The sequence below is a fragment of the Saccopteryx leptura genome, chromosome 5, assembly GCF_036850995.1.
Source record: "Saccopteryx leptura isolate mSacLep1 chromosome 5, mSacLep1_pri_phased_curated, whole genome shotgun sequence".
Taxonomy (NCBI): Eukaryota; Metazoa; Chordata; class Mammalia; order Chiroptera; family Emballonuridae; genus Saccopteryx; species Saccopteryx leptura.
This window is the reverse complement of record NC_089507.1, coordinates 91,357,853-91,376,625: the sequence shown is the minus strand read 5'-3', so window position 1 is coordinate 91,376,625 and position 18,773 is coordinate 91,357,853. Positions and strand designations below refer to the sequence as shown.

Below are 18,773 nucleotides of genomic sequence, written 5' to 3'. Positions count from 1 at the left end.
GGGTTACCTTAGGTTAGAAAGGATCACACATGAAACATACTGAGCTAAATGCCCTAAGTGCTATACATGTGACACTCCTGTCACTTCACATCCAGCTCTAGCCATAATCTTTACTGCTTTATAAACTCAAGATGCCTCAGACTGAGACACATAATAGCATTCTATTCTGAAACATAAATTCTGGTGGGATTTACAGTCCCAAGAAACACCCCTTACACACCTTACTGCTCACTACCCCTGTATTCATATAGCTTTTGTTGCTTTAAATACTTTATCCACTATTCGTTACCCCTTTCACAGGCCACCACACTATTAAGGCTATTTGTTCTCCTTAGAGTTATTGTGAGCTGTGTCAAATGCCTCACAAAGAAGTATTCTATTTTCAGTGTCATTTTTCTTCACCCACATGTCAATCATTAGAGCCCATCATAAACCTGAGGCAGAGGTAAGGCACATTTCCTCTCTTCCTGGAATATCCTTCCTCTCATCACACTCATTGGGTAACAACGGTTAAGGTGACTTTGGTGCCTTTGAACACCACTGTTGTAGATGTGGAGAGAGTCACAGCAGTCAATTTGTGAACTTGATACCATCCCCATTTGCTCCCGTGGTAAAGGTTCCTAGTGCTTAAAGGTTTTGTTTTGCAACTTACAGGTCTCCTCAAGAATCATCTTTGTCAGTCCCTAGCTGGTGGTTCAGTGGATAGAATGTCAGCCTGGCGTGAGGATGTCCCAGGTTTGATTCTGGTCAGGGCATACAGGATAAGCGACCATCTCCTCTCCCTATCCCTTTCCCTCCTGCAGTCAGTGTCTGGTTCAAGCGTGCTCTCCCACTCGAGCACTGAGGATAGCTGGATAGCTCAGTTGGATGGCATCAGCCTCAGGTGCAAAGAGCTTGGTGGAGCATGGGGGGCGGGGGCACATGCAGGAGTAAAAAAAAATCATCTTTGTTCATGGACTAATAATATCTTACATTTGTACACATTTCACGTGCATTATCTCACTGAATTCTTAAAACAATCCTATCAAATAGGCAATCATTATACCCACTCTGCAGAAATCAAACGAGTCTGGGAGAGGTTAAAAGCCTTGCCTAAGTCACCCAGCATTAGATGGAGTGGCAGAGCACAACCCCAAACCAGGATTACACTATTTCAAAGCTATCTCTTTGTATTGGTTACTTCTAAAACAAGGGAATACTGCTCAAGAAGCATTTCAAGAGGGGCCTTCCAGTTTAACCATTAAGACAGAAACTTTGTAGTTAGTCACTTCCAGGCTGTAAGAAAAGGTTTCTGAAATCTACCAATAAAAGGATTTCAAATAATAGAGACTACTGAGATAGTGTTTTGATAATATTAATAGTAACATTGGTTCTCCAGAATCTAACTCCTGTGGAAGAAACCTATGCGGTGCATGCACTGTACTGTGTGTAGAAAAAGCAGCACTATGCACAATAAATACATGCACACGTCGTATTGTGTCAACAATCGCTTCCCAAATGTGGCTGCAGAAGAAAGTGTGAAGCATTCTGAAATGAAGCAATATTTATGGCTGAAGAAATTCGGCTTCACATAATGGTAATTATGAACAAGATATTTTCCTTAATAAAATTACTGCAAAACAAAATCTGGAGGAACTAAGTGTTTCCCTATGTCCTCTTTATTTTATTCCATGTGCTCAAGAATGGTTGCGGGAAAGAAAGGGTGAGAGCGAAAGGGAGCAGAGGGAGAAAGAGTCATCGCCAGACGGCCTCGGCTGAGGGTTGGTTTTGCTTTAGAAACTGGAATCTGTCCAGGCTTGATTTTTATTTTCAATTCACATTTCAGATCCAGCTCCCCAAACTCTTTGATCTTTCTCCCTGTCTCCTTACCCGGAAGAGAACCCTTGGCCTTCTCAGCTGGGAGCTGGGAGCACACGTGGAAAGACTGGCTCAGATCCATATTCTTGCCAAATTTAGTCACACAAAGGGGCCTGCAAGGGAAAAAAGAAAGGATGAAAGCGGCAGCCGCCTGGACTTCAAAGGCCGCGCCGCCGCGCCAGGCCCTGCGCAGGCGCCGCCCTCCGCATATATAAGGCGCAACTGGCTCGCGAGCCGGCCTCTCTGCGCGGCTGCCCCGCGCACATCCGCAGCCCGAGGGTCTGTGGAGGGGGCCCGCGGTGGACCGAGGGGTGGGATGTTGAGTCTGCACCGCGGGTCGGCTGCCAGAGGCCGGTCCTCAGCCAAGTTAAGGCCCCTGAGAAAAGTTTTCATTAAGGAGGGAAAAGAATGTCACGTCCAGCCTACTAGACGAGCGGCGCTGTGGCCCGCCAGTTTATTCCAGCTTCCATAACACTCCATTCTGGCGATTCCCCTTCCAGACCGCACGCCCGCTCCTCTGTGCGGGAGCTCGGGCCGCGCGGGGGCTTCCAGGCGCGGAGCCGAGCGGTGAGGGCGCGTGGCGGGACTTTTCCTGGCCCGGATCGCTCCCGTGCCCCTTCCTAACTCCCTCACTCCTGTCGGCGATCGCCCAGCTTGACTCCTGTCCCTCTAGGCGGCCTCGTTACGTGAGCCTTCGTCCCCTGGCTGGCAGAGGGTCTGCTGACCGAGCCCACGCAGATGCTGGTGTGGGACGTGGCCCCACTTCACCCGCCGTCGGGGGACCCGGCCCCTGGACACATGACTGTGCCACGAGGCCCCGACAGAGCCAGACGCGGACGCCGAGCTCGCCCCACACTAGCACCAACGCGGGAGAAGCCACCCTGGGGCTGGCGCTGCCCGCGGGGGCCGTGGGAGGACCCCGCCAGTGGTGCTGGCTCCGCGGAATCCGAGTGTCCGCGGTCGGCGGGCTGTAGGAACGGCGTTTTTACGGTCCCACGAGTTCTCTATTACCCAGGCGGGTGGAGGTGGTTGAATTTGTTTGTCTTAGGAGGAGGCCAGAGGAGGTGGAAGAACCCCTGGGACACAAACTGTCATTTCCCTTGCCCTCCCCTTTCCCTTTTCCCCTAGTGTCCGTTAAACACAGTTTTTGTCTCTGATGAGGCTGGAGTGGAAAATCCAGGGAGCCGAAGTTCCGTCTCTGTGATCACATTCTTCGTTTTTCTAGTCCTTCACCCTCGCCTCTTTCCGAGCATCCTCTTCCGTAGGCCCCCGCCACCCCCTTCCTCTGGGATCCCACCAAAGTTGCAGCTGGGAGCGAGTCCAGGCCACACAAAGGGGAAGACCCAGAGCTTAGGCGGGAGGTTAAGACCGAGGGGGCGGAGAGGGCTCTGAAGGGCACCAAGCTTTTTCTCCCCTCCCTGTAATTAAGGACTCACTTGAGTGTCTGTAGTTGACTCGACTTGGCAGCAAAATCGCCGGGGAGGGGGGAGGGGACTCCAGTGTAGGTGGGGGTCATTCTCCCAGTTCCCCAGCCGGCGCCCGCGGGGGGCTGTGCCCGCTCTGCCCTGTGGGCTGTAGGGCGCGTCTCCGCTCCCTCCTCCCCAGTTCCGGCGCGGGGTGGGCGCCTCGCCCCCCACGCGCAGCCAGGCCGGTGGCGCCGGGCGCAGAAGGAAGTGTTGATATAAAACAAGTCACTGTTCGCTCCCAAACTAAACCCCAACCAACCAAAGCCACCAAGAGGGGAAAAACCAACAGCAATCCAGCCAGCCCCTAGCAATTGTTTCACGGTCGGAATTAAATCACATCAAAACGCCCCCTGAAACCCACATCCTGAAGGAGTGAACCTGCAACAGACAACCTCCAGCCGTTCACTCGAGTTCACACGAACAACCCGCCTCTACATCCGAGGGAAGGGGGCGGCGGGCGGCAGGCGGCGGAGTTTCTCCCGCGCCTCACCCACCACATCCCGTGCTTCCCAAGAGGCGGCTGCATATGTTAATAGCAGCCCCCACACGAATTAGAGGAGACTTCGCGGCCACAGAAATGCCTTTTACACCAGACCTGTAGGGGCGAAGGATCGTCTTCCGAGAGTTTCTTCGCCCCTCTTCCTTCTCCCTATTCCTGGGAGAGACAGACCTCCTTCCCCAAGTTAAAAAACAAACAACACACAAAAAACTTGGGTGAATGTTTTCTAGTAAAGCTACTTTAAAGAACATTTGCAACAATGTTAAGGACAATCAACCAACACCCTGCAGCCACGGGAAGGGAAAAACAGTCACGCAAACAGAGCTTGGCGTTGGGTGATTTCGTTTGAAACAATGTTTCCAAAGGACAGGGTTATGGCCAAGTACTGAAGGTAGACACCCACCCTCGGCCCTTTTAGTAAACAGTTCCTACTAGTTATTGTTCCATAAATTCCCATCCTCTTGAGAGCCTACTCTCAGGAACACCTGGAGTTGAGCTCCAAATGACTCCAGATAATTAACATGAAGGAAAAAACGGCACTCGAATGAGTTGCAATACTTAAACGGAGGATGTAGTAGTCATTTAATCTTCCCTTGGATTCCAGAAAATACCTTCTGGCCATGCTGTGTTCCCCCTCTCCCTCCTCGAGTGTGCTGGAAAGGAACTTCTACTCTGGCTGCTTTGGGGAAACTGCATTTTCCAGTTCTTTTCCAGTCGGTCAAATTGGTGCATTTGTGGGAGAACTTTTTACTTTATTTCCCCACATTTTTTTTTTTTTTAGAAGACAGGGTATAAAATGTCTGACATAGCTACGTGTTCACATTTCTAGGACATTAAACTCACACAACGCATAACTTCAAGGAAAGTTGCCTGTGGCCACCAACCAAAATATACAATTGGTTTCTTTCCAAGCTTTTCAGTACTGCCGTATAGACACATTGCAGCAGAATATATATTTTTTATTTTTCTTTTCTAAGGCATAGCATTGTGGACTATGTAAAGTGGATTTAATGGTTTACTCTTCCTGGCTCCTTTCACCAACCCAATCCCCCCAGATAGAATGTACGTGACTACTGGCCATGAAGTTTTAAAAATTGCTTCCTAGAAAATTCCCATCCCTAGTAAGTAGTTATGAGTAGGTGAAGTTTTAGGTGCACATTTAGATCATGGTTAAGGTCTTATCAGTGTCCAGCAGCATGCAATTCCCCCTTAGGAAAGGTAGAGGGATCTTTGCGTGATTGCTCCTGTATCATAGAGCTAAAGATGGATTCTGTACTGTTTCCCTTATTTTCAATTTAAGGGAGATGAAGACACATTTCCTACCCCTTGTTTACTGTTCTGAGGTTTTACAGATGGCTACTGTATTGGGTATAATAATTTTGCCTGGATTTTTAATTGAGGGGGTTTGAGAGCCAAGGAACAAAATGTAATGTTTTCAAACTTTAGCTTAGCTTATACTGTAACTTTCACAAAGCATCTCCTTAAAAGTCCTGTCCTTGTATAAAATGCATCAAAGAGACAGTGGATGCTGGGGAATTTCTGAGGTTGGATTCGGATTTGCATCTTCAAGGATCCCTTTGAGCGTACAGTCAAGAGGCGCCAAAGACTGCCCCATCCTTTCTACCTCTCCTGGCATGCTCTCCTGGGTCCTTTTGGTTTCTCCTCCTCTTCCCTGGGTTGTTTTTTCATCCTCTATGAGGTTCCCACACATTGTGGCGTGTATCTCCGAAAATCCAGGAGAGAGCTAGCGTAACTCTATGTACATCGCATGGTGAGGATGTAATGGAAGAGATCTTGTTTAAAAAGCGGTAATTAAGATCCTCTTCAGTTTTTTCTTTCTCTTCCTATTATTCTCTGTAAGTCTGGAGATTTTATTTTTGCTAGCATGTGCTCCCTTGTCCTTTGACATATTTAGGAAAGTCACAACTCAACTCTCTTCCTTGTACATCTTGCTTCCGTTCTCTCTTGCTAGTTGAGCAATGTCTGTTATGTTTTCCTTTTTACTTCTCTCCGTCCCGGATTCCCGCCTCATCCGCTCGGTCAGAGCATCTATCAATGTGGTGTCGATCACAGCTGCGGCGGCTTCTCTTTCATCTTCCACTCCTTGCCAGAGCCGGGCGGGAGGTGGAGGGAGAAAGGGAGGTGGAAAAGAGGTGGAGATAAGACTGGCAGAGAAGGTGGGGGAAAGAGAAGAGGTACTTAGATGATGAAGTTAAACCATTCGAGCAGTTTCTTGTCAACTTCACGCGGGCAAAGCGTGCCTCTCAGTGGGTTACAAGAAGCGCCGGGTCCTTCTTTCCCTTGTCAAATTGTCTGATCCTTCCCTCTAGGAGCGCGCGCGCGCGCGCACACACACACACACACACACACACACACACACACACACCCTCTAAAACTAGGACTAGTCCTACAGGCTCTGGGAAAAGAAAAAAAAAAAGCCCTCAATCACCACCTCCAACTCGCGGTCCCCCTCCTCCCCCTTCTCTCCACCCCCCCCCCCCCCTGCAGCGGGCAGCCAAGGAGAGCTGGAGGCGGGGGAGGGGAGGAGGAGGAGGAGAAGCGACGCAAATGGGTAGCTTTTCAGCGCCGGCAAGGCGCGGGAGGAGGAGAAGCGGTGGGGAGGCGCAGCCGCTCACCTGCGGGGCAGGGCGCGGAGGAGGGACCCAGGCTGCGCGCTCTCGGGCCGGAGAGCTGCGAGGAGTCCGAAGCCCCGCACGCGGCCAAGCTCAGGGCGTCCTACTCTCCTTGGCCAGGAGAACCCGAGGGGTGCAGTTCTTTGCTTTGACAGAGCGGCCCGGTGGAGGCGTGGATAGCAGCGAGCGAGAGAGCCAGCCAGCCAGTCGGAGAAATTCGAGCCGGGAACAAAGAGGGCTCGGGCTCTGTGTGTGTGTCGGCTTCAGCTCCTGGCTGAAGCATTTGGGTTCGAGGCCCCTACTGTGACTGTCCAAGACCCCGCCGTGCCCTCCACGGCCGACTCCCAGCGCTCGCCGGCACAAACTTGATTCTTGGCAAACTTCTCTTTCTCTCCCCCTTCTTCTCCGCCCCCACCTTCTCCTCCTCCTCTTCCTCCTCCTCCTCCAGCAGATTAAACACGCCTGGAGAAGTAAAACCGAAGCGAAAGGGAAGGAAATAAGAAGCTCTAAAGCGGACATCTCCAAGCCGGTGGCTTTTTATTTTTTATTTTAATTTTTTTTATTCTCCAGGAAGTGGACATTTCGTTATCTTCTGATTCTTCTTGTACCTTCTCCGCTGGGGCAGACGGAGTCTTTTTGCTCATTTCTCTTCTTTTCTCGGAAAACAAACTCCCAACTCGGCATCCGGAGAAGCTAGGGTGGAAAGGTTTGCGTAGAGACACGCGGACCGTGTTCTGCACTCGGAGAGTCCTGTCTCTTCCAGCACCAGCGTCCTCTGCGCGCGTCTGCTGGGGGCGTGGGGTGGCTGCCCCCCGCAGCGGAGTCTAGAGCACGCCACGCCGTGCAGCGCCACCGCCCCCAGAGGCGCTGGCTGCGGCGGCCCTCGCAGCCCGGTGCCCATCGGCCTCCGGAGCGGGCGCCGGCATCTGTCTAGGCGGAGCGGGAAAGCGCGGGCGGCCGCCGGGGCTTGGACGCCGCCGCAGCTGCTCCGGCTGCGGGCTGTCTGCCCCGTGCTCGCCGGTCCCGCTTCCGCCCACTCTTACCTCACGCATCCTTCCAATTCTTTCCTCCCCCACTCTGGTTGACCCCCTCTCTTCCTACTGTCGCCTCGAGTGCTCCCCCAGCAGAGCGGAGATTACACAGTGGTCGGGATGCCCCAACTTTCCGGGGCAGGCGGCGGCGGCGGGGGGGACCCGGAACTCTGCGCCACAGACGAGATGATCCCCTTCAAGGACGAGGGTGATCCTCAGAAGGAGAAGATCTTCGCCGAGATCAGTCACCCCGAAGAGGAAGGAGATTTAGCCGACATCAAATCCTCCTTGGTTAACGAGTCCGAAATCATCCCGGCCAGCAACGGACACGAGGTGAGTGGGCCGCTGCCCCAGCGCGGAGAGGCGTGGCGGGTCCCGGGAAAGAGCAAGAGCGAGGGAGGCAGGGAAGGCGCCGGGAAGTCCCAGCGACGGCCCCTCGTAGGTCCCTCATTTGCTGGGGGTGGATGAGCCCCTGGTCAACATTCTTCCTTTGTGTGTGTGTGTGTGTGTGTGTGTGTGTGTGTGCATGCGTGCGTGCGCGTCTCGGGTGGGAGGTGGAGGACTGCAGGGAAACTTATTCCAAGTGATTCCGTTTGGGGTTCAATGGCTAAACCGCTAGTCTGCGGGAGGAGAAGTTGGCCTTTTAGTACATGGTGTTTGGCCGTCAGACTTCTTTCTCATAGGCGTTGAGAGGTGCGATGCTTTAAAGCGAGGATGTCTGAACTGAGTTCTTCTGTAGGACGGAAAACAAAGTGCATCCACTATCTCGGTAGATATCTCTGCAAAAATGCGTTAAACCACCGAAGGCTTAGGTAGATACAAGCAGAGCCACAGGAGGAGAGGAAGGGGAGGCGGGCGTGGGCCGAGAACAGGCGGGGCCGGCCCAACCGCCGTTGAGCTGGGCTCGCCATGAGCCGGCGGGCCAAGGGGTCGCGCGGCCGGGTGGTGGGGGCGGTGCGGGGTCAGTCCTGGCGAGCGCTGCAATCCCAGCGTCGGGTCCGCTGCCCGGAGCCGTAGGCGCGCTGAACCGAGCCATCCTTCATAGCAAATCCTACAGCACCAGTTTTCTCCAAGCCCCGTCATTAGATAAATAACAACAACAAAATCCTCTTATTGGGAGGGTTGGTTTGGCCCGGTTCACGTCTTAAATCTATACAGAAGGCTGGCGAGTCGGTGTGAAGATGCGGGCGAAACCAGGGCACCCGTTCAGGGGAGGTTGGAAAGCGCTTTATCAGATCTCCTGGCCCGTGGCGGGCGATAGCGCTGGTAACCCGAGTAGAGTAAATAGAGACACGTGGGTGCCGGCGGGAGAAAGCCGCAAGCCGGGACCCCGCGGAAGGGCTATTTTCGCGAGGCGCGAGAGGTTCAGTGGGGGTGGTGGCGGCGGATGAACCCTGATACCCGACACTCCACTGGCCACCCTAGTTCAACAGCTGGGAAACACTTTGGAGGAAATCCGGTAGAAAAGTTCTGACTTTCAGATGATTTCACCAACGATTTTTCCCTCCAAAGAAAGTTGGAGGGTATACCCTTTTTCCTTAAATGGCATCTTTCTGCCCCCAAAAAGAAAGCGTGTGGTTTTGGGGGCGGGGGCATTCTGGGTTTTAAACGACGCGTTTAAGAACACCTCAGAGTTACCTTCTTTGTCCCAATGGCAGGGGTGAGTACACATTTTGGAAAGCTGGGGGCCTGGGTTCGAAGAATATATAAGGGTGTTTTTAGCCTCTGAGTCTTTCATCTCATTATGCCATTTTGAAGGGAACGTGGTAGTAGGAGGTAGGGTGCACCCAACCCCATTTACACGGTTTGTTACTATGTGTGTAGGGGATAGTCCTTGGGGAGGATAATCGTTGGGGGGGATACATGTCCAAAAAACAAAACATTCCAAACACTCAGAGGCCAAACTCTATTTGTAGAGGAGCGTTTATTTCTTCCTATCTATATTGCTGTCCTTCCTTATTCCATAAATAAATTTGCCACCATTTCACATTTTCTGCATGTTTTTGCTCTGGGGAGAAGGGTGGGGCATTTGAAGCCCAGACTTCAGGTATTATGGCTCTTTCAGTCTTTGTCTCATGGCGGTAAATGGTCATGGGGCAGCCCCAAGGAAAAGGGTGAAGGGGGTAATACCACTGATTTGCACGTGGTTGAGCCTGGGTGGATGGTGGTTACCAGAACTGATATTAGCTGGGCTACCTTTTAGATGTCTAAAACCTGCCTCTGAAATTTTCCTTTCTTTAACCACAGAGAGGTTCACTTTTCTCTTTTAAGCTTGCACTCCTCCAGCCGGGGTAGGTTATAAAGAGGGTAACTCCTGCTGGATCTGGCGTGGGACAGTGGCCTTAAGCCCCCATTTGTGAGTGGTTGGCTTGTTTTTATTTGAAATGTCACCTTCAGTTGCAAAGTGTTATTTCAGCAGGCTTTTATTATTATCTCTGATTGAAGTGAACAGTGGTTGAAGAAGCTATCAAAATGATCAACCCCATTAACTCAAACTCCTGTCATATTAGGCATCCAAGTAGCCTTCCTGTATTTTAGCAAACAGCAGCCAAAACAGCATGTGGGTCTTTCCCAAGATGACTATATTGTTATTGTTTTTCTCTTGGTATTTTTACTTTTTCTAGTCCTGTGTAGATAATAACGATTCAGAAAAATACATGTTGACAAGAAAAAGATTTCCCAGTACTCAACCCTAGCTTCCACCTCTTAGATTAATAAAACAGGTGATTGAATTGCACCTAACCCTCCTTTTCAAAATTATCAGTAGACATACACTTAAATCAGTGTTGTCACAAACTCTAAGGTGATTTTCTTTCTTTTGGCGATGGGAATTCATGTTGTTAGGTGGCCAGACAAGCACAAACCTCTCAGGAGTCCTACCATGACAAGGCCAGAGAACACCCTGATGACGGTAAGATTTCATTCTACTTCTCCCAACTTTATCATTAAGCAAGTGCAATTTGTGAATGTAGGTATGTTTTTCTATTTTAAGTCCAAAAACTGAGATCATATGTGGTAAGTCTATGCCCACTATTTAAACAAAATAGGAAAGAAAACCCAGGGAACTTAATACTTATCTCTGATGTGTATTTATGTAATGTAAAAACTGTTTTTGAATGACCTAGGGGTCTTTCGATTTCAGCTGGTTTCCACATTCTTTGTGGAAGAGGAAATAATGAGTTTTCCTCTTTAACTCATTTTACCTAAAGCTCTAATTTTTAATGCTTAGATCTTTAGCATTTTTCCCCCTGCATGTTACAAAGAGTGACAGTCTAAACCAATTTATTTTCCAACATGAATAGTTTCAAATGGATTTTCGTTTGTTAAATTGCTGTTACTACTTACAGTGAGAAGGCAGGCAGAGAATGCATAGACTAAATATGGCTCAGTAAAGCAGAATCTAATATAAAACTTTATTTGTGAAATTAGGAACTATGAATATGAAATTTGATAGTCAGACTTCCTCCCCATTTCTGATTCTTGCTCAAAACTTTAAAAATTGTATATAATTTTAATACTTCAGGAGAACTCGGTGTAATTTTAAAAGAACCAAGGAATCTGTAGGTTTTCCTTGTTGGACAGTCTGCTTTTCTGTTCTCCTTTAATTATTTACAGTTGGCCTGACCAGAACGAAGTGTTTGTATGGACAATATGTCAGTCCAGAGAAGAAGGGAAAAGAACTGTATTACCAGGCTTTTTCCTGAGCTTCAAAGTTGTTAGACATATTAAAGAGAAGAAATGTTTATACCGAACACACACAAATTACTTTGGCAAAATGATGTAAATGTAGCACATAAAATAAGTCTCCTGGAGTTAATCCTTCATAACTTTGAGTAGTTTTCCATATGCTAATTACAGCTCTCTCCTTAAGTAAAATCTAGAAATTTTTAGAAATCTAGAAGCACAGGTAGGATTTTTGAGTTTGACTATAAGGGAGGTGAAGCATAACTTTAGGTGTATAAATGTATACATGTGTAAATAGCTTTACATTATAGCTTTAGGCTTGTTTTGTGTGTGTTCTTCCATGTGTCTATTTTTTAGTCCAGTTTGTTAGTATTAGAACAAATTAAGTTAGATGGATAACACTGATTTTTGTAAAAACACCAGTCAGTAGTAGAAATAAATTGAACCACATGTTTTTAAAACATCTGGTTCACTGCTAATTTTATTTAAGAGAATAAATACTGTCAATCTAAAATAAAGCATAATAATTCAGTTACAGTATTTTGTAAACAGCTATTTTATGTAAGGTCTGATTTGTCATAGAACAAGTTGATTTTCAGATAAAAAATAGTGATATAGCAAAGAAGCCAGCGCATCATCAGTCGTTCTTTGGATTCTCAGGAAAGCATCCAGATGGCGGCCTCTACAGCAAGGGACCCTCCTACTCGAGTTATTCCGGGTACATAATGATGCCAAATATGAATAATGACCCATACATGTCAAATGGATCTCTTTCTCCACCCATTCCGAGAACAGTGAGTAACATGCTGTTGTTGCAGATTATTTTTTGAAAAGCAAATTAATTTGTATTTTGGCAAAATGGTTTTTTAAAACACACTGGAAATGCTTTAATTATATATGACTGGTCATTGCTGAATAAGACCTGTTATGAGGAATGGCTGCCTTAAGAGTGCTAACTTTGATGTCTTGCATTTGGAATTTTAGCCTTTGGCTTATTGGTTAAGATTAATAAATAGCAGATCACTAATTGTCATGAAATCAAGTGAAGTTAAGTCAACACATTTGTAATTTTATGAGTATTGTGCTTTCTGTGCTGATGAGAGGGAGAAATTGATTTACCCTTTCAGTTAGGCAAGTACTATATAGCTTTCAGTGTCCATAGCTACCTAGAATCAGACATACTTTGGCTTATTTGAAACTGAACATTTGGAATGCTACTTCAGCATTTAATACAGTGTCCTCCTTTTATTATATTAACCAATGTTTCTTTAAAACCAGTTGGCGTTAGCTGATTTTATTGTTAGTTGTTGAAAAAGTATCACCTGATGATAACCCTGTGAAAATTGTCTTTATCTCGTGATTCAGTTTACTTTCAGCATTCTAAAAAGGCAGTGGCACTGTCACTGCATGATGCAAATATATATATAGCACTGTGAAGAGTGCCAGGCGGTATATCTCTTGGCTTTGAAGGGAATCCTCATTTATATTAAGAGAGCATCTAAAAGTTAACTTGTGTAGTATATGAACGTTAGATGTGCTGGTGATGGGGTCCCCCCTGAGAACCATCCTGTGGCGGTGGGGATTGATTTTTACTGCTCCATCAATAGATTTACCTTCACTTGGTCTCCCTCTCCCTCTGCCACCTAAAATAAAATGAGAAGCATGTATGTCTGGTTTGGGGGATTAGAGTTTCAGTCTACTAGGCCCTCCTGGGTCAGATTCTGATCGTACAAAGGAACCTGTGATTTTTGCCTTATTAGCTCAGTCCTTCTACTCAGTGAAAAAAAATCAGTCACAGACACCTAGGGAAAGAACTGTCATTAATACTTGGGTGAACAGAATCTGGGTTCACCAAAATAGCAAAGAGGAGTGGCTCCTACTCACAAGAGTGTTTGTGTTTATGCTGATTATTCACAGTATTTGACTTTTGAAATCATAGGTATGTGAAATATAACTACTTTATGTGGGCAGTGTGTGATTTAGAAGTTATTGTAATTCTTTTTCCACAGATTTCAAAAAGATCTTTGGCCTTTCAAGTAGGGAATAAGATTTTTCTAATTTTCGTATCACAGCTAAAATATCAGTGATCTTGGAGATCTTGTTTATAGGTAGTAAGAATTCCACATTTTATTTTAAAAGGTTTTTAAAATATTTTAATGATAGAGATGCTTGTGTGGTAAATATGAATCTCTTTCTACCTAAAAAGTGAATGAAATAATAAAAACAATTGCAGTTTAATTTTTAGAGATCACCCCCAAATAACTGCTTCTCTGGGTTTTAAAATTTGTAGGTGACTTTATATTTGTTGAATTGAACATACAAACCTATTAGATATTTTTTTTATAATTGGGATATTTTGTTGTGTTGGTTTTTTTGAAGGGATAGAGAATATGTTTTAGATAAGGAATAATTGAAGATTTCTGTTAAAAGGCTTTTTAGAACAACAGATCTTTCTGTCAAATCTGTATTATAGTCTCTGACTTGTTAAACAATAGAAAATAGTCACTAAAACAATTGTATATTTTTCAGTTTTGCAGAGTTAATGCTTAATAAGTCTGTGGGATTTATTCCTTAGTTCAGCTACTTCTTTCAAAACAATTTTAAAGTCAGTATAATAATCTATTGGTATTTATAAATGATCCCACTAATATTGAAAATGAAGCTTCTCTTCCTCTTTCAACCAGCATTTTCTGCCTTCAGCGTTTCTCCAGCTTTTTCTTCTGCCCTCAAGTCCCATATATTAATCATTTTGAAACTTTGATAGAGGATGGAAGGTATTTGTTGTTAGTGTAAGTATTAAAAATTTGAGGTCAGTAAATTGAACAGCCGTTCATTGTTGAGGAAAGATTTGTGGCCAGAATAAATGTTGGTGGGTATAGAGTGAAGGAGAGGGCTGTTGTCAGGAAAGAGTTACTTTGCCCTGTTATCTGCTGTTTTTCTTTATTCTGTTAAATTTTAGGACATACTTACTTTAGGTAAATTTTCTTACAGGTATTCTGCAGTTTGCACAATTTCAGAAGCTTTCCAGTTTTAACCACAAGGCTATGTCCAATTTTTTTTAAGGTTCCACAGAAGTGAGTTACAATCTTTGGTTTTTAATACCTAACAGCTGTTTTTAGCATGTCTGAGACCCAAAACACTTTAACCGGAAGGCAGCCTCTCTCCTTCGCCCCCTAACCACACTTCTGCCTTCTGCTCTCTAACTCTGTCCTTAGCAGAACCAGTGTTTGTATAACTGACATCCACAGTGATAGTTTTTTACTTGGGGTGTCAGGAGCTGGGTGACCATTTGTGTTTGGGCTTATGGTGGGAGCACCCCTGAGGCATCCCCGTTCCTGGAATTTGCATTACAAACAACTGCTTGTTTACTGCATCTGCTGCCTGCAGGTGTTAGAACTAGAATAACATCTGGGGGTGGGGGAAGGCCCTGCCACCCCTTCCCCACACAGAATCTTCCATTTGTAGTAACAGCAGGTAATTCGGAGAAGACCAGCTAGAGCTACTGGCACACACACAAACGTTTCTACTGGTAGCTCATTCTAATAATTTTATATGCTTTTCCTCTTTTTTAGACACTGACATACATGTGGCCCACGTATAATATTAACCTACTCGGAGAACCACCTTCTCCAGTCCAGCTTTTTCCTTCAGAAGGGAAATTTTAATAGGCTAATTAAATCCTTCCAGAACTGGAATTCTTAGAGGTGTGTCTATACCACACTTCCTACAAATGGGTGTCTGACAGGATTTTAAAATAAAAATTCTTAGTTCAGATAAAATAGGCCTAACAAGAAAGTACCTGTAATGATAATGCATTTGGTGTCAGTGTGAGTTCTTGAAACACAGTAAACCTTGGCTTGTCTTCGTACAGAGTGAGATGATGTGGAAATCTGTTAAATATGGCAGAGCAAAGACCCTGGCAAGTGTATTAAAAGCATACCCGCCAGCCTTTCTTTCTCCGAGTCTTTATTTATGAAAATCCCTGAAGGCCAATGGTAAAGGTTAATATTAAAAGGAAGACGTAGTTTGTTACCTCCTCTGTGGGGTCCTGGCCCTTGTGTGCCTGAACACCGTGTGAGCGGTGAGCGTGCTGGCTTTAACATGGTGAAAGTTCCCGCTGGCCTAACGCACTGTGGTTATTCATCTTAGGTGTCAGGCTTCCATTTGTCCCTCACACAACCCAAATGTTTAACACCTTTGAAGAGAAACATCTCATTTCTCTTCAGCTGCTCAGGGGAGGGAAAAGCAGCTGGCTTAGTGCAGGAAGTGACAGCAAACGTCGCAGCTGGGTCCTGCCAACCACAGTAAGCACCTGGTCAGCATAGTGCTGCTGACTGCATGTTTGCTTTCTTGTGATCTTTCTGAGGATAGATTTTTAGGTGGGAAAGGAAGATGTTTGTTTGCATTTTATCTTTCTTATTTTTATTGGACATTGCTATTAAAATGTTTAGTTTGTTTGTTTGTTTTCCCATTATTTGGAACAGCTCATTAGTTTGAGTTATAGTGTATCGGTTTTACCTTAAAGGACTCAACATTTAGAATTGTGATGAACAGAATTATATCTATTATACTTTGTCTAACCTCCCCCCATGTTTGTATTTGCTTGCAAACAACTGAGATTTGATTTTTGTTGTTTCTCATATTTGGAATTAAGGAGCTAAGGTGGATATGTCTAATCAGTATGCTTACACTTGAATCAGTGTACAGTATATTCCTGTATACTTTTGAACACAGTCGTAGAAATAATAATTCATGGGTAGAGGAGACTGGCTTGTATTTCAAGCAAGATTTTTATGGCATTGTGTCTTTTCACTTTATTGCAGGGAGCTACTTAATTGGACTTACTATAAATTATTTTTAGTTTTCTAACTTGTTTTATACTTTTTGAAGCTAAATATCAAACATTCCTCTTTACCTCGCAGGAGAACTTAAGTTTTAGAAAGTGTACCTCTCTCAGATTTGAATGTTGATGTCAGAAGAAAGCATGGGAAAGCCCCAGACTCTTCTGTTTGATTCCTTCTTAATTGTACTGCTACAAAGTTGGGAAAGGATCACAATAAGAATAATTGAGTGCTATTGCCGCCCTTCCCCCTTCAGATATCTTATGACCAACAATTTGCTTATTCCAGTGGCCCAGGAAGCCGCACTGTATGGCCTTTCAGGAGCTGGTGTTGTACTTGCTTGACTGGGTACCACACGAGTATGACCTGTATTCAGAGTTTTTTTTTAAATAATCCTAGAAATTTCTTGTTTATTCATAAAGACACGAGAACAATCCAGTTTCACTAAAATTTGGCCATTGAGCCAACCAGCAGAAACTTGCTCTTTGAAGTAACCCTCTCCCTGTCCCCACACAGGTCCTAGACTTGCTCTCATCAGCCTCGTTATTTTGATCCAGTCTCGTGGTCAGAGACTCATGTGCGATTTAAAGGGAAAGAGATAAGGCCGCACAAATAGGTCTATCGGGACTTTGTTGTCTCACAAGCCTTCGAACCATAACATCAACTGAGAAAATTTTCAGCTTTTGAGTCATTTTTTTAAAACTAATCCTGGTAGTTCCTTAGACAGAACCATTTTTAGTTTATATGACTGACATTTTTTTAAGCACTTGGATGTTCCATTCCTCTCTGATTTCTTTTGTTTCGCATTTATGATGTATTGTGGACAGAATTAGAATTTTATAAAACTGATTTCTCTTTGATTTTGAGGTGGACTTGGAATTGAATGACAAAATATGCCAACATTGTCTGTGGGCCAGCAATAAAGTACATCTGTTTTATTTATGGAGAAGGTAGAACTCAGTATTATATAGGCGCTGTCATTGGGACTAGGGTTTTTAAAAAGAGGATATTCACTTAATACTTCATCTTTAAAGTTATGACTTAAATGGTTATGATAAACTGAACCAGTCTGTGGAAAGCTAATATTGTAGCAATTAAGAGACTTAGTACAGTGTGGTACTATCCTGACAGACCCTTACTCATTTGGAAAAGGCAACCATTGGATTTTATCTAAGTAATTTTAAAGATATGTTTTGAATTCATAATCATTTTTAAATATTGTGACTTTATGAAGAAACAGTCTAGAAACTGTAGACTCTTCTGTAAACTCATGTCATTTCAGGCAAATAAATGATTCAGTCTCTAAGGTTTAGAGGTATAAATCCAGAAAATGACCTAAAGACCAACAACAAAGACTTGGGAGGGGGTTGAAAGGCACCAAAGGGGAGCTTCAAGAATTGAGCATAGACTGAGAACAAGGATTGCTAACTCCATAGATTTTGGTAACATAGCCTGGACTATTTATAAACTAATAACAGAGGCTGTCCAGAGGATTGTAATCTCTATAAAATAGTGTATTTGCACACAATACCTATTCTGTCTAAATTTAAAAACCTGCTGAAGTTATCTACTTGCTATACTTAGACCACTTAGAAAGCTTACTAAAGAAATGGTACTTACCTGCCTTTGGTTTGTAGTGGAAAATTTGCAAGGCCATCACAGAGCAAACAAGAGTTTTGGTTACCTGTCTCCATCTGACTGAAAAATGACTGGCAGAGACGTGACACCACAGGTCTAGAAATGTATTTTATTTTTGCAACTAATGAGGGACGAGTAAACCTAAAAAAACATTTGATTATAGACCATTGTACCTAGTTATGCCCACAAATAGTAATGTATTATTGATGTTATATTCACTTTTAAAAAGAGGCCTATTGCTACTTCACTCAACATAGAGAAAGGTTGAATGAGGGCTGCGTGGAACAAAGGCTCTATAATATAAAAAATAAAAAGAGTGGCTCTAGTGTAACTTATTTTTTTTTTACAGAGACAGAGAGAGAGTCAGAGAGAGGGATAGATAGGGACAGACAGACAGGAACAGAAAGAGATGAGAAGCATCAATCATCAGTTTTTTGTTGTGACACCTTAGTTGTTCATTGATTGCTTTCTCATATGTGCCTTGACCGTGGGCCTTCAGCAGACCAAGTAACCCCTTGCTCAAGCCAGTGACCTTGGGTCCAAGCTGGTGAGCTTTGCTCAAACCATATGAGCCCGCGCTCAAGCTGGCGACCTCGGGGTCTCGAACTTGGGTCCTCTGCATCCCAGTCCAATGCTCTATCCACTGCGCCATCGCCTGGTCAGGCTCTAGTGTAACTTTAATGTTCTTTATGATTATCAGCTTCTGAATGAAACAGTTACCAAAACAAAATTTTAATAGCTAATATACTAAGATATTTTTATAAGTTTTTATATTTTTATTTTGCAGTGAAACCTATCAACTACTAATTGATAGTTGCTTTATCTGATCAACTGATCTGAGACTGCTGATGAATTTTGAGATAGTTACATTTAGTCTAGCACAGAAAAGGCACTTAAGTAGATTTACTGAATAAAGAATGTACTAGAAAATTTTCATGTAGGTTTTTTGGATATTTCCAAAAGATTTCTTTTTATCTAATCAAATGCTGTTGTGAAAAGCAAAATCTGAACATGTCTGCTAAATTATCCTTAGCATTTTATTATTTTACTTTTTCTCTGATTTGTTGCATCAGTGAAAAGAGCATTAAACTGAGGACTTTTGTGAGGAAAGTCAGTCGTTCCTT

General features: G+C 44.7%; 1 protein-coding gene and 1 long non-coding RNA gene across 7 annotated transcripts in view; one reads left to right on the top strand and one right to left on the bottom strand.

The window, feature by feature from the left end:
• Window positions 1-761: 761 nt before the first annotated feature.
• LOC136405922 (uncharacterized) lies at window positions 762-6,543 on the bottom strand. Its single transcript, XR_010751591.1, has 3 exons — window positions 6,459-6,543; window positions 1,870-1,970; window positions 762-893 (listed from the first exon to the last, which is right to left on the bottom strand). It is a non-coding gene; the product is annotated as an uncharacterized lncRNA (long non-coding RNA).
• Window positions 6,443-18,773, top strand: part of LEF1 (lymphoid enhancer binding factor 1) — a 123,135-nt gene continuing 110,804 nt past the window's right edge. For 4 of the 6 annotated variants that reach the window (XM_066385600.1, XM_066385601.1, XM_066385598.1 and 1 more), the window contains exons 1-3: window positions 6,443-7,819; window positions 10,331-10,397; window positions 11,831-11,964. In XM_066385600.1, coding sequence (XP_066241697.1) covers window positions 7,607-7,819; window positions 10,331-10,397; window positions 11,831-11,964 — 414 coding nt within the window. In that variant the 5' untranslated portion in view covers window positions 6,443-7,606. Of the gene's footprint in view, window positions 7,820-9,121; window positions 9,147-10,330; window positions 10,398-11,830; window positions 11,965-18,773 lie in introns of those variants that run through there. The other 2 variants (XM_066385602.1, XM_066385603.1) reach the window with 1 other exon arrangement.